This window comes from Suricata suricatta, chromosome X (genome assembly GCF_006229205.1).
Source record: "Suricata suricatta isolate VVHF042 chromosome X, meerkat_22Aug2017_6uvM2_HiC, whole genome shotgun sequence".
NCBI lineage: Eukaryota > Metazoa > Chordata > Mammalia > Carnivora > Herpestidae > Suricata > Suricata suricatta.
This window is the reverse complement of record NC_043717.1, coordinates 44,031,027-44,046,773: the sequence shown is the minus strand read 5'-3', so window position 1 is coordinate 44,046,773 and position 15,747 is coordinate 44,031,027. Positions and strand designations below refer to the sequence as shown.

At 36.1% G+C, this 15,747-nt stretch overlaps 1 protein-coding gene across 1 annotated transcript in view; it reads left to right on the top strand.

The window, feature by feature from the left end:
• WNK3 (WNK lysine deficient protein kinase 3) overlaps positions 1-15,747 on the top strand; it is a 175,942-nt gene that overhangs the window by 134,078 nt on the left and 26,117 nt on the right. Inside the window, exons 12-20 of the mRNA XM_029930827.1 lie at positions 2,028-2,144; positions 3,333-3,488; positions 3,570-3,621; positions 5,106-5,243; positions 5,604-6,547; positions 10,498-10,588; positions 11,126-11,256; positions 11,810-12,432; positions 15,222-15,433. Coding sequence (XP_029786687.1) covers positions 2,028-2,144; positions 3,333-3,488; positions 3,570-3,621; positions 5,106-5,243; positions 5,604-6,547; positions 10,498-10,588; positions 11,126-11,256; positions 11,810-12,432; positions 15,222-15,433 — 2,464 coding nt within the window. The remainder of the gene's footprint in view (positions 1-2,027; positions 2,145-3,332; positions 3,489-3,569; positions 3,622-5,105; positions 5,244-5,603; positions 6,548-10,497; positions 10,589-11,125; positions 11,257-11,809; positions 12,433-15,221; positions 15,434-15,747) is intronic.

Sequence of the window (15,747 nt, the reverse complement as noted above, 5' to 3'; positions counted from 1 at the left end):
AATAATTTGAGAAGTCACATTTTCCTTATTTATTTATTTGTTTATTTAGGAGAGAGAGAGAACACGAGCAGAGGAGAGGCAGAGAGAGAAGTTTACAGAGAATCTCGAGCAGGCTAAGTGCTGTCAGTGCAGAGTCCAATGTGGGGCTTGAGCCCACCAACTGTGAGTTCATGACCTGAGCTAAAATCAAGAGTTGGATGCTTAACTCACTGAGCCACCTAGACGCCCCATATTCTCACCCTTTAAAAAAAACTTGATATATCGTGTGCATTTTCCTGTGTCATTATGTAATTTTTCAGTAGCATAATATTTAAATGTTTTTTTTCTTATTTTAGAGAGAGAAAGAGAGCAGGGGAGGGGGCAGAGGAAGTGAGAGAGAGAATCTTAAGTAGGCTCATGCTGAACTTGGAGCCTGATATGGGGCTTGATTTCTTGACCCTGAGATTATGACCTGAGCTGAAATCAAGAGTTGGATGCTCAACTCATTGAGCCACTCAGGTGCCCCAAATTAAAATATAATATTTTAAATTATTGCCTTACTCCCTTGTATAGAGATATAATGTTTTAATCATTACTTCTGTTATTCTTTATTTAAATTGTTTCTATCAGTCTGTCTCTGTCTGTTTCTTCTCTAACTTTGTCTTTGTCTCTCTTTTTGTCTGTATGTCTGTGCATGTCTCTTTCACTGTACTCATGAACACAGATTTATAAAAAGATCCCTGATTTTTTTAATGATTCATTCCTAGAAGTAGAATTAATAGGTGAAAAAGTGACAAACAGAAAACCAAACTTTCAAACTAAGAAAGCAGGGGAGCCTGAGTGGCTTAGTGGGTTAAGCGTCTGACTTTGGCTCAGGTCATGATCTTGCAGTTTGTGAGTTCACACTGCAAGAACTGCACTGGTGGTGAGTTCGAACTGCATCAGGCTCTGCAATGGTGGTGTGGAGACTGCTTGATTTTCTCTGTCTCTCTCTCTCTCTCTCTCTCTCTCTCTGTCTCTCTGTCCCTTCCCCACTTGCACATGCTTGCTCTCTCTGTCTCTGTCTCTGTCTCTCTCTCTCTCAAAATAAATAAACTTAAAAAATTCAGAGAACAAAAGTGGTTGGCAGAGGAGAAGTTGTTGTGGGGGGCAATGTATAGCAAAGGAACTAAAGTCAATGACAGTGTAACAACATTGTTTGGTGACAGATAGTGACTATATTTACCATGGTAAGTACTGAGTGTGGAATTGTTAAAACAGTATGTTGTAGGGGCGCCTGGGTGGTTCAGTTGGTTAAGCCTCCGACTTCGGCTCAGGTCATGATCTCATGTTCATGGGTTCGAGCCCCATGTCGGGCTCTGTGCTGACAGCTCAGAGCCTGGAACCTGCTTCAGATTCTGTGTCACCCTCTCTGTCTGCCCCTCCCCACTCATGCTCTGAATCTCTCTGTCTCAATAAATAAATAAATAAACAAATAAATAAATAAATAAAACATTCGAAAAAATAAAAAAAAAAGAAAACACTATGTTGTACACCTGAATCCAATATAACTCTATGTTATTTATTCTTTAAATTAAATCAATAAAACTAGTGAAAATATGTGAAGATTTAACAATTTTTCAAATTCCTGTTGCTAGATTACCATCCAGAAAGGTTGGACCAGTATACATTTCCATTACAATGTGTTTTCTGTTGCTTCAAGTGCCAATTTGTGGGATTAAGAGAATTTTGGAGATGAAGGACTAAACAAACTTTGCATTTTGGCAAAATTCAGCGACTCTTCTAACTTTTTTTGTGTTTTCATAAAAGTTACATTTCTTTTTATTTTTCACAGGATCACAATTCTAACTTTTATTTTGCTAATTTAACTCTTGTATTTGTCATAGAATGGGTGTGAAGGCAGTATTTTAACAGGGAAAAAGTCTTCTTAGAATCTCAACAATTTAAGCTATTTTTCCATATATTATATGTAAGCTCATCTAGACATTCCTTGGTCCATTTGCAAATAGAAGATAACTGACTCAAATTGGTGAAATTTTTGTGCCTAGGTGTCAACATCTGGAGATAACATGGTAGAGTGTCAATTGGAGACACATAACAACAAAATGGTCACCTTCAAGTTTGATGCTGATGGTGATGCACCAGAAGATATTGCAGATTATATGGTAAATAAAATGAAACCAGATTACCTTCTCTCTGACATTCTGTCTTTTTCCCCTCATCCTCTCCCCTCATCTATTCAGAGCAATCTTTTTTTAGGGTACCATTAGTTTTTAAGCTTTGCATAAAGCTAAAGTGCTGATGATCAAGAGTAAGTCACTGTACCTTCTTTCATTTCATTATATTTATCTCTAAAATATGAGGGAGGTTATTAAGGGATTATCTAGGTCAGTGATTCTTATCACCTTAAGAGCTTTATGAGAATAAATCCGTTGCCTATGTCTCTGATTAAATCAGAATCTTTGGAGGTAAGGCCTAAGCATCAGTAGTTTATAAAATACGCCAGGTAATTCTAATATGTTAGCTACTGATACACCATCTTGCATATAGGTTTCAAGTAATGTTCGTCATTTCATTTAGTTTTTTCTTTCTAATTTTTAGGCTTAAGTTAGTAGTTTTGCCCTATTTTCATGGAGATAGGTAAGGGTGGCAGGAAGAGTACATAATGCTTATGTTTCTCCCAATTTTCTTCAGATATGTATTCCTATAGAAACAGAATTAAACAGTTTATTTTTTAAAATTGTTCGTGAGAGAGAGAATGTGAGGAGGGGATGGGCACAGAATCTGAAGCAGGTTCCAGGTTCTGAGCTGTCAGCACAGAGCCCAACGCAGAGCTCGAACACACAAACCTTGAGATCATGACCTGAGCTGAAGTTGGACGCTTAACTGACTGAGCCACCCAGGCGCCCTGAGAATTAAACATTTTAAAAGTTAATGTTGGTCTGCCTCTTGTTTATCGATATTGTATGAACTGTCTCCAGGCCATGCTTTATCATCTTTAGAGATATTTCATTTTGTGATTGGTAATTTAAAAACTTTTGGGTTTGGATATCCTAGTTTTAAACATAAACATTGCCTCAGTTATGTTCATCAAATGATAATTTATAGAATGTGAGATAATTTTAAAATACTGGCTTCTTCTCTGGTAGGTAGTATCAATCTGCCAAACATCAGTGGTCTCCAAAGAGAATAATTTAATGTACTATGTGGCACTTTAGTGCTATTTGTTTTTTAATTCTGTTGTGGCAGAATCATTAATTTTAATTTAGTTTTCTTTAAGGTAGTCACTGTTGATACAATATTATAATTTTGAAGAAACTGAATTTAATAGACTTACTTTTATTTTCGGACAGGTTGAAGATAACTTTGTGCTGGAAAGTGAGAAAGAAAAATTTGTAGAAGAATTGAGGGCTATTATAGGTCAGGCCCAGGAGATCCTTCATGCCCACTCTGCTATAGATGGAGCCATCGGAACTGACTCTATAACTGTGGAATCCAACAGTAACCAAGTAAGAACAATTGATTAGCAAATAGGTGTTCTCAGATATATATCAGGAACTTCTTTATTTATCTGTCCATTTTTAATTCAGACAGGATCATCTGAACAAGTACAGATAAATTCTGCATCCACTCAGACCAGCAGTAAGTATATTTAATAAAATTTACCATGTGGCTTTTGAAGTAAGACATTTGGAAACTTTAATTTATGTATCATCATTGGGAAAGATTTTTGCCAATAAAGGAAATTAATAAATTGGTAATGTAGGTTTTCCCACACTTTGAAAGGACTTTTTAGCCCCAGTGTAAGAAGTAAAACCATTCTGTAGGTTTCCTTCAAGTGTTGGTTCTTTATCCAGTTATATTATATCTGAGTTGCTGCATGGTATGTTACCAGAAAAGCAGTCATAGTATTTATGACCTTTATTGGCTTTACTGTTTTAAGTCAACTGGTAAGGTTTTTTTTTAACCACTGATATGAGATGGACAAGAATCTTTCTTAAATAATATCACTATGTTCTAAGTTTGCCTCATTTTTTAAAAATTTTTTAATGTTTATTTATTTTTGAGAGAGAGAGAGAGCAGGAGCAGGGGAAGGTCAGAGAAGAGAGGGAGACACAGAATCCAAAGCAGGCTCCAGGCTCTCAGCTGTCAGCACAGAGCCCGACGCAGGGCTCGAACCCACGAACCATGAGATCATGACCTGAGCCAAAGCTGGACGCTTAAACAACTGAGTCACCCAGGCGTTCCTGCCTCATTTTTTAATATAGTCATTTATATCTTGATTTCCTTCCACTAATTTTATGCTTCTACCTGCTCTGATCACTGATAAGTTTTTGTAAATCAGGTACTAGATAAACTTCCAGGGACTAAAAATGGGGTCTTCTGTTTTCTTTTCTGATGACTTTATCTCTCCATTCTTTTCAGCTCTGGTCATGGTTATATTTAGAGTATTTGGGAGGGGGTGAAGAGCCATAGACAAATGAGGACCTGTAAAGGAATTATAACAACATGAAGAAGCAACAGGTGGTGTGGGAGTCATGAAATCGGATACCATTACCCTGAGATTTACTTTGTGTTAGGATGCCAGGGTCCTCCTCTATGTTCTTGTTCTTGTTAGGAGGAATTTGAGCAGATTTCTAACTGATAAAATAGGTTAAAGTTTAAAAACAAATTACTTATTTTATTAAGTTTACAAAGTAGGAGTAAAAGTGTATGGACTTACATTAAGTTGTCATATAGTAAAATTGATTTTGTTCTTTTGGGGCTCAGTTCTATAGATGTTAATACTCCTAGATTTGCCTAAGCATCGTGTGATAATCAGGATCAGAACAGTTAGAGAAACTTTATTCTATTTTCTCCCCCAAATTGTGGCCTGCTTCTAATTGCTGTTGATACAGTGTTTGTTCCATAGATTCTGAAATCCTTCCCTAAAGACTTCTTGTGCTCAGTTCTTCAGAGTATTTGCCAGCATTGGGAGTTCTGGTTTTATAAAACTTGCAAATCTCCTAGTGCTATTGGAAATGGAGATACAAGACAAATTGGTGTTTTAACCTGGTTTCCTAATAAATAGGGTAAATATGTTGACGATTGGTTAGCCTATTAATTTTTGCAAATTCTTTCTATAGATGAATGTGCTCCTCAGTCATCTCCAGTTGGTCGGTGGCGATTCTGTATCAATCAAACAATAAGAAACCGTGAGGCTCAATCTCCTCCTTCTCTTCAGCTGTCCATGTCTACAGTTCCTGGGTTACCTCTACTTTCTGGTAAGTGTTCATTGTCTGCCAACTTCATCCAGACTTGGAGGATGGGGATACAAAATTTATACCATATTGTTAACTTGTTTTTGTGGGTATTTGTTCTTATGAAAATTTTCATAGGCATTTTTGAAGATGCTATTGTTAGGGTGTAAGTTAAGCCATTTAAAATGTAATATTTATGAAAAAATAAAGTTTTTTTTCCCCCTTTGGCAGGTTGAATTCTGTGTATTTTGAGTCTCGTTTATAACACTTATTCACACAGGTTCTTGTTTGTCCCTTGCTCCTCTTGTCCCCTTTGAGTTTGGGTACTATTCCGTGCTTTGTATTTATTAATATGTGCCTAGCTATTCTTTGTTATTGTTCTAGGTCCAAGAACCACAAGTAATAAGGAAATGTCACAGGATACACTGCTCACTCTAGAAAATAATCCATGCCAGCGTGTACTTTTTGCCTCCAAATCAGAACTCAAGGATGTAGTTGATGGTAAGATTTCTGAATATGCCAGTGTAGACACTAAGCAGCCAGCTGTATTTTATCAAATGGAAGATGACAGGCAGATAATGGAATCAGTTGCTAGTAGTTCAAGTCATACTGCTACTTCAGTTCATACAGTTCCAGTTGAATGTGAGGGACTCACCAGCCAAGCAGGCATATTTCTACCTGTATATCCATGTCACCAAGCAGCCAGTCAGGCTGATGTACTTATGGTCCCTCCTGGCAAGTCAACTCAGATTGCTGGTAACTCTCTTACAACTCTGGCATTTATGTCTGATCAAAAGCCTCAATCCTTAGCAGTGCAGCAGCCAACTATGGATGCAGAGTTGATTTCCCAAGAAGGAGAAACCACAATGAACACTGAAGCAAGTTCTCCTAAGATGGTCATTCCCATTCAGACCCCTGGCCTTGAACTGACTACCCTTCTACTCACTACTGTCCTGGAATCAGATGGGGAAAGACCTCCAAAAATGGAGTTTGCAGACAACAGAATTAAGACTCTGGATGAAAAATTAAGAAACTTGCTCTATCAGGAGCATAGCATATCTAGCATCTATCCTGAGAGTCAGAAGGATACCCAAAGCATAGACTCTCCATTTTCTTCCTCTGCTGAAGATACGCTCTCATGTCCAGTGCCAGAAGTCATAGGCATCAGTCACAGTGGAATTCAAGATAGTCCTGCACAATCCCCTAATTTTCAGCAGACAGGCTCTAAGATTCTGTCCAATGTGGCTGCGAGTCAGCCTGCTAACATATCAGTATTCAAAAGGGACCTGAATGTGATAACTTCTATACCCAGCGAAATATGTTTACATGTAAGTATTATTCTTTCTAATCAATTTCTTATCCTTATTCTTTTAAAGAAATTCCTTCTTTCCTAAAGTTCTGTCCTTTGAAATTAATCTGTCTATGTCACAAGATTTTGAGGTCATAGTATTTAGGTAGGCCATGACTTGAGGCTACTGGTGCCCAGAACTTCTCCATAAAGATGGCAGAAGTATCTTTGGGGAGAGCCCTCTGGTGAATTAGCTAGGAACTTGCAAGCAGTGACCTTTTTTATATTAGTGACAGAATAGGACTCATTTATAGATTGTTTTAGTGGGTAGGAAGACCAGACATTTAAGGTTTTTTTTAAATTCCACTTAGTTAACATACAGTGTAACATTAGTTCAGGTGTACAGTATAGTGATTCAACACTTTCACACAACATCCAGTGCTCATCACGACAAGTGCCCTCCTTAACCTCCACCACCTATTTTACCCATCCCCCACCCACATCCCCTCTGGTAACCATTAGTTCCCTATAGTTAATAGTATGTTTCTTTTCTTTTCCTCTTTTTTCACCTCTATGTTTGTTCTGTTTCTTAAATTCCACATTTGATTGAAATCATATGGTATTTTTTTAAGTTATGTAACATAGGAATTTAATTTCCCTTTTCTATTCCTTCACATCCCAGAAGTAATGACTGTCTGGTGTTTATCCACTATTTGATACTTAACCTTTACTTAAGCTTACATGGATTAGTTACATACCTATAACTTTTCACTCACAAAAATAGGATTGTGCTATATGCATATTTGTCTGCAAATTTATCTTTTTGTTTTATAATATATCATAGATATATTTCTAAATCTTTATCACTGTATCTCTTTATTATTATTATATAAGTAGTATATGCATGTATATAAAGTAAAATCCATCCCACTTCCAAACCTATAGACATAGCTGTTAATGAATCTTTACAAACATTGTTTTAATTAACTTGCAAATATTTATATAATTTTACTTCTTTGTTATATATTTACAAAGATATAGATATATGTTATATGTTTATATACATATATTTCTTTCATACATGTGCTGTTCTGAATTTGTTTTCAATTTTGAACATTTATTTGTGTTGGTACACAGAGTTCCATCTCACATTTTTTTAAACAATAGCATAATCCATTGAATAGATATAACAAATGTTTATATTTTTTAAACTTGTAATTTTAAATTATGCAATTAATATATAAATAAGAAAGCAATTCAGAGGGAGGTAAAATTAAAAGCAATTTATGTTAACACTTTCTTATACTTCATTCCCTTCCCCAAACACTGTTAAGATCCTGTTTGTTTGTTTGTTTTTGAATGTTTTATTTTTGAGAGAGAGACAGCGCGAGCAGGGTAGGGTCAGAGAGAGAGAGAGACACACAGAATCCGAAGCAGTCTCCAGGCTCTGAGCTGTCAGCACAGAGCCCAACATGGTGCTCGAACCCACGAACTGTGAGATCATGACCTGAGCCGAGGTCGGACGCTTAACTGACTGAGCCACCCAGGCGCCCCAGAAATACAACTAATTTTTAAGTGTTGATGTTGTACCTTAAGTTTGGCTGAATGTGTGTATTATTTAGGATTTCCTGTGTAATATATAAGATCATATCATCTGTGAAGAAGTAATTTTATTTCTTCATTTCCTGTTTTTCTTATCTATTAGCTTTTCATTGCATGCTTTCCATCTCTTTGTCCTTTTGCTTTTTGTACTGAGAGAATTTCTCAACTTCTTATGCTGTTTGCAAACTTTTTATTCAGCTATTTTTTTATGTCAAGGATTATATTTTTAATTTCCAGTAACTGTAGTTAATTCTTTTCCTTATGGTTGTAGTTATTCACGCATCTTTCTGGAGATATTACAGTCTTATTCTATGTTATTAATGCTATTTACTTGGCTATTCTGTTTACTGAATTTAGTGGGTTTTTTAACTTTTTATTTATTTATTTTTTTAGGTAGGCTCTATACCCATTGTGGGGCCTGAACTCATGACCCTGAGATCAAGAGTCACACATTCTAACAAACTGAGCCAGCCAGGCCACCCTAGTGTTTTCGTATAGTTTTGATTACCCATAAGTGTTTGGCGATTCTTAGTTGTATACTCATATTTTCTTTTCCCTATGTAATATTCCTTGTTTGTTTCTCTAAACGTTGTATGTAATTGCTGTAGCTTTCGTCCAGTAATTGTGGGAAAGGCATGAGACAGGCTTCTTGGCTCTGGATATTACAACTTTTCTCTAAATGCTGCCTGGAGGGTGGTCTAATAGTCTTCAAAGGTAGACAGGCTTCCTCTCCCTCCTAGATGTTGTCTCCTTCCTCTATTGCTGATCTTTCTCATGGCCACAAACATTTGGCTCTCACCACTCTTATTTGGGATCAGATGCCTCTCCCATCTTTTGCTTGCTATGGAGGTCAGAGGGGAAAGAGAACTGCCTAGCTGTTCTTTCTTTAGTACCCCAGCCAGCTTACTCTCCCATTCAGTGAGTAAGTCAAGATCTTTTTTTTTGTGGACCTCAAACTGTAGTAGGGAAAGATAGACCCAAAACAAATTAAGGGTTATAACAGATTAGTTTAGGGTAGTCAGGTAAGAACTTGCGTGTGGTGGCGACATTCACAGGTGGAGACCTATTCAAGGAACCAAAAGAAATCTAGTAAGTAGGAGAGTGTTGTGAGATGATGTTTAGGAGTCAGATAGGAGACTCCTTTGTAAGCATTCTAGTCAATCACTCTTCCTTTAGGTTGGCCAGAGCTGTCTCTTACTGTCCGTATCTGCCACCCAAGTTTATAGCATTTTGAAATAGTTCCTGCATGTGTCATGGGCTGCTTTTTCCTCCTTTAGTCATATATGCATGTCTGTATCGTTTTTTTGTTGTGTCTATGAATTTGGATTGGTAAGGTACGCTAGAACTTGTATTTAATTTATCATCTTGATCCAGTTATTACTTATTAAAATTTTCTGTAATTACAGTGGGACTAGTGTAACATTTTCTAAATTATAATATTGAGAGGTTTTTTTTTCACTTTAAGAAAGTAGCATTTTTACTAGTCCAAAATGGGGCTTTGGAAAATAAGAACTGATTGTTCAGAATTTTAACAACTTTTGACTTACAATAAATGTTAATAATACTGATTTAAGACTGCAGTATACTTAATGCCACTTAGGCTAAGTTTCTTGCAGATAAATGCTAAATCCAATTCTTTGAACTTTTTAAATACTCATTTAATTTTCTAGATTAGTAGAGACAATTTTCATATTTCCCAAAGTATTTGTGGGTGTGCACTTTTTATGTTAATTATTATAGAGGATTTATTTTTAAAGTACTAATTTAGAATACAACAGTTGATTCTGGCATTTTGGTGGGAGAGAGGGGAGGACAAGAAGAGGAAAGACTTTTTATGGCCAGCTCTGGCCTGATATTAATAATTTTTAGAGCAAGAACTTAAAATACTTTTGTGCTTACATAAAAGTTAAGAAATTTGATTTGGTAATATTTCTCTAGAAATCTAAATATCTAGATATTTTGTTTTTCTACGTTATGTGTATTAGGCATCTTTAACTCTGTTAAATAACATGAGCATTAATGATAAGTTTCTTTTTAAAAGTATAGAGTTTCAGTAACCTTTTTTAGTAAATGAAGCATATAAATGAAACAATTTTAATTTTTAGTTTTCAAAGTTGTTATAATGAAAAATACTCTAGCTGGAAGATTTATATTCTGCTCTTTTATTTATCTTAAGTCTAAATAATATTTTTAAAGAAAAGGGAAGGATTGATTCCTATAAGTTGAATACTACAGATTCAGTGTGATAGGTACTATTAATGCAAGTTTACATAGCATTCTGTTTTTGATTATTGATTAGTCCTTGCAAGAAACTCCAATGGTATAAGCAACTGCTTCACCATGTCTAAATTATTACCATTTTGGTTTTTCTCTTTTTGTTTCCATTAGGAGATGTCTCCAGATGCTTCACTTCCAGGGGATCCAGAGGCCTATCCTGCTGCTGTGTCAAGCGGTGGATCCATTCATCTGCAGACAGGAGGTGGATATTTTGGCCTAAGCTTTACTTGTCCTAGTCTCAAAAATCCTATTAGCAAGAAATCCTGGACTCGCAAATTAAAAAGCTGGGCATACAGGCTACGGCAGTCAACCAGCTTTTTCAAGAGATCAAAAGTCCATCAAGGTAGTGTGCTTACAGTCAGGGACATAGACTAGGTAACATCACTTTTCATTTACTTCTTTTTTTTGTTGTTTGTTCATATACAAATCTTACCACTTTTTCCACGTAGCCCATGTATGTGACATGTCCCATTAATGTCATTGCCATTTTATTTTTCCTTTTGTAACTAATTTGGTTTTACAGTTATTCATTTCACGTAGATACTAAGTCTTGGGATAAATCTTACAATGTCTGATTTTGAGTTAGGTACTTCTACAATGTTACTTATTACATTAACAGTTTTTAATTATCTAGCAGGGGTTAAGCTTTTCTACTTTTCTTCATTTTTGGTAATATAAACAAATTTAGTGTTAACAAACAATTTTCTCTTTTCTGCTTACAATTTTGCAAAACTTACAGTGGAAACAGAAGACATGAAATCAGCAGTTGCTCCTGATCCCATTCCTCTGACAGCAGAGTCCACAGCTGATATTAGGGCTTTGAGTAGATGCAAAGCGATGAGTGGATCATTTCAGCGGGGTCGGTTCCAGGTTTGTGCCTTTGGTTGAATCTTTATCTACAAGGGAATTGTAAAAGGCAGTAGCATTGAAGATCTTGGTATTTAGATGATACTTATTTTCAGTGTAGATTAATGCCATATTTAATACACATCCACTCACTTTTTGTAGCCTTCCAGTAAAGGCAAGTCTAAAGAAATGGGGATTTTTGTAGCTGGAAAAGAGCACAAAAGTCAGTCATTTTTTTGGTGGTTGATTAGGTCATCTTTTTTATAAATCTAATTTATATATATTTTATATTATATATATTATATATAAATCTCCTTTAGAATTTCAGCAACTTGAATTGTTGAATTTTTTAAATTGCATACTTTTGTTTGAACAATATGAAATCAGTTTTCTTTACCCAAGGGACCACTTGAAGGACTTTGAATATGGGAATTCCAGATGGGGCTTTTAAGTTTGGGTATTATTGATAGATATACATCACAGCACACCATCTATTTGTGCCATATTTTGATATTTAATTTCTTTGTGGGTTTACTCTTTGGTTAGAGCTAGCCACTTTTGCCTTTTTGTATCTCAGGTGATTACAGTTCCTCAGCAGCAGTCAGCAAAAGAGACGTCTTTTGGAATAGAACACATACCAGCATTCAATAAAATGACAACCCATTCTAGTGAAGAAATTCTAACCTTTACCAAAATAGCAAAGTCTCAGTTAGTGGAAATGGAACCTGCCACGAGCAATCCACAAACTTCACTTTCTTCTCAGAAGTTACAAGGTCATCATGAAACCTTTAAAGAAGATAAAAAAATTGCCAAACAAGGTGACAACTTCTCATCTTTCAGCACAGCTTGTGAGACTGATGTATCTTTGATAACCCCAGAAAAGGAACTGGAAGAAAACTCAGCCACGGAAAGTAGTATGCATTCTAGACCTGAACTCTTGCTTAAAGAGAGAGAGAGATTTACTTCTGGGAAACAGCTTAGCTCTGATAGTGAATTTTCAGCAACTCTTGTTGACAGAAGGAAGTCAGTGGCAAAGACTGGTCCAGTGAGTGATCAGTGCTTACCACTCCATGAAGAAAAAGCCTATGCTCAAACACAGAGCTCACTTTTCTATTCACCATCTTCTCCAATGAGCAGTGATGATGACTCAGAAATAGAGGATGAAGATTTGAAGGTGGAACTTCAAAGATTACGAGAAAAGTAAGTATTGTTTCTCTTTTGTCACAAATCTGTGTGCCCCAAGTTTTATAGGACAAAGTGTTTGACAGCTAATTTACAATTGGTGACATTTTAATGATTGAAAACTTTTGATGATTGAGAACTACAAAGATAGCATCAGATCTCACAGGTTAAGGTGTCAGTCCCACAGATGCCAATCTTAAGTCCAGGTAGTGTTTCCTATGCTTCTGCCCAACCTGTTATAAATCAAAGACTCCCACAAACCCTTCCTTAGGTTCAATTAACTTACTAGAGCAGCTTACAGAACTCAGGGAGAACAGTTTACTTACTAGATTATCAATTTATTATAATAGGACACAACTGAGGAATAGTCAGATGGCAAGGTGTAGGGGAAGGGGCATGGAACTTCCATACCCTCTTGGGAGAGCCACTCTCCTAGCACCTTCGTGTGTTTAGCAGCCCTATAGTTCAGGGATTTTTATGGAAGCTTCATTATGGTAGTCATGGTTGATTAAATCATTGGCCGCTGCCAATTAAAAAATTTAGCCTCTAGCTTCTGTTCCCTCCCCAGAGATCTAGTGGGAGGGGCTGAAAGTCCCACTGTAATTGCGGAGTTGGTTCTCCTGGCAAGCAGCCCCTATCCTTAGTGGCTTAGTTATTAATATAAACTCAGGTTTGATTCCAGGGGGCTTGTTATAAAAAGATTCCTTTTACCTTTATCACTCTGGAGCTATTTTAGGAACTGTTGAGGACAACAGACCAAATATTAAAAGATTCTTCCACTGCTCTTTATAGCTTAGGAAATTGTAAGAGTTTTAAGAGTTGAGTACCAGAAACAGGGATAAAGACCAAATAAATAAATAAATAAATATATATATATATATAAAATATAAATCATAATAACACAACAGTAATAAAACACACAAAATGGTCTCTTATTTCTCATGCCCTAATCTCATTTCTCAGAGGCAACTACTGTGAACGGTTTGGTGTATATCTGGCCTGCCATTTTTCTGTGCATTTACAAATACATACTTTTTTGCTTTTTATAAAAGTGAGGTCATACATGTTAATTCTAAATTTTGTTACTTAACATTGTTGCATACACACACACGTTTGCACAAATAGTCTCTGTTCCATACATTAGAATAGCCATTTAAAGTTTATTTAATCCCTCATTTATGGACCCTTTTATTTCATGTTTTTCTTATGTAAACAGTCTAAATAAAAACTTGAAATATTAAAAAACAGAAAAGCAATGTTGAAGTAAACAAAGTAAATGTCCTTATATTTTTACATACTTATGTGAGTATTTTTTGTAGGATAGATGCCCCAAAATAGAATTTCTCGGTTGAGAGGTATGTGCACTTGAAATTGATACATACTGCTAAAATTGTGTCCAAGGTAGCTATACCAATTTATACACCAATCAAAAATATATGAAAGTGGGGCACCTTGCTGGCTCAGTCATGATCATGTGTTCAAGCCCCACATTGGGTGTAGAGATTACTTTAAAAAATATATGAGTGCCTGTCTTCCCATTTCTTAACCAACTGTGCCACCTAGGTGCCCCTTTTGTCTTCCCACTTCTTAACAACATTGGACTAGATATTGGTGTTTATCTTCAAGAGAGAAAAATCTTGAAAGAGAGAGAGATACAAACTGAGGGATGGAGGGGGAGGGGAAGGGGAAAAAGGGGTGATGGTCATGGAGAGGTGCACTTATGAGGAAGAGCACTGGGTGTTATATGGAAACCAACTTGGTAATAAACTATTAATAAAAAAAAAGGAAAGAGATAGAGAGACAGAGCATGAGTGCAGGAGGGGCAGAGAAAGGGGGAGATACAGAATCCAAAGCAGACTCTAGGTTCCAGGCTGTCAGCACAGATCTCGACTTGGGGCTCGAACTCACAAACCATGAGATCATTACCTGAGCCAAAGTTGGACACTCAACCATCTGAGTCACCCAGGCACCTCAACATTGGACTGGATATTATTGATCCTTTTCATTTTATTCCAGTCAGATGAATTAAAAATATTTAAAACATAATTGTATTCTCCTACTTAATAGAAGTTGTACATCATCTCATATTTATTGGCTACTTGTATTTCCTCTGTTTTAGAGTCACCTTCTCATATTCTTTCCCCTTTTTCCTATTAGGTTGTTTCTTTTTTATCCTTATTGAGTTTTAGGAACTATTTTTATATTCTGACTATGAACCTTTTACTATATGGTACAAATATTTTCTTGTTTATACTTGCAACATATAATAAAGAAAAGGTTAATATTATCAATACTGTGTGACTTTAAATTTTGTTTTATTATCTCTCACTGTATTGAAGTTTTAGAAATTTTTCTTGTCAATTTGTTTACTTTAATTTTTTAAAAATCATTTCACAGATTTTTAAATTTATTTTGGGAGAGAGAGTGCACCCAAGAGAGTAGGGGAGGGACAAAGAGGGAGGGAGAGAGAGAATCCCAAGCAGTCCCCCCCACCCATTAGCACAGAACCCGAGGCAGGGCTGGATCTCATGAATCATAAGATGATTTGTGAGCTGAAATCAAGAGTCAGATGCTTAACCAGCCAAGCCACCTAGGTGCCCCAGTTTGTTTACTTTTATCTTAATGTCTGATTAGTTTAATGTTGTGTTTAGGAAAGCATATCCCATCCTAAAATTGTGAATATTCTGTATTTTTACATTCTTAATCTAAATTCCTTGTTAAACTTTACTTGTATTGGCGTAGAGTTTCTTGGCTTATCTGTATGCTGTCAGTGCTATTAAAATCCTTTCTATATTATGTTCATTTAGACATATTCAGGAGGTGGTAAATCTTCAAACCCAGCAGAATAAGGAGCTGCAGGAGCTCTATGAACGCCTTCGAGCAATTAAAGATAGCAAAATCCAATCATCAGAGACTCCTCTGCCACCTTTATCACCACGTAGACCAAGATCTTTCAAAAGCAAACTTCGCAGCCGCCCCCAGTCCTTGACACATGTGGACAATGTTGCAGTTGCTAAAGGTAAATCATTCCTGAAAGTGGTTTTAAAAAACTGGTACGAGATCAGCAAAATAGAAATAAAATTATATAAAGTTTATTTCTTATTAAGCTAAGAGGCTATAAAGAAGTGCACATTATCCTGAGATTCTTTTCTACCTTTTTGGTATTAAGTGTTCTTTATGAAATAATGGTGAGGATAGATGATAGATTTTGGAGAGCAGATGAGTGTGGTTTATGTTTTTATTTGGAAAACAAACACCTGGAAGCCTCATTTCAATCCCCCAAATAGTTTCTGAAATGTTAGCAGATAGTGAGAACTATGGGTCTAGCATTTT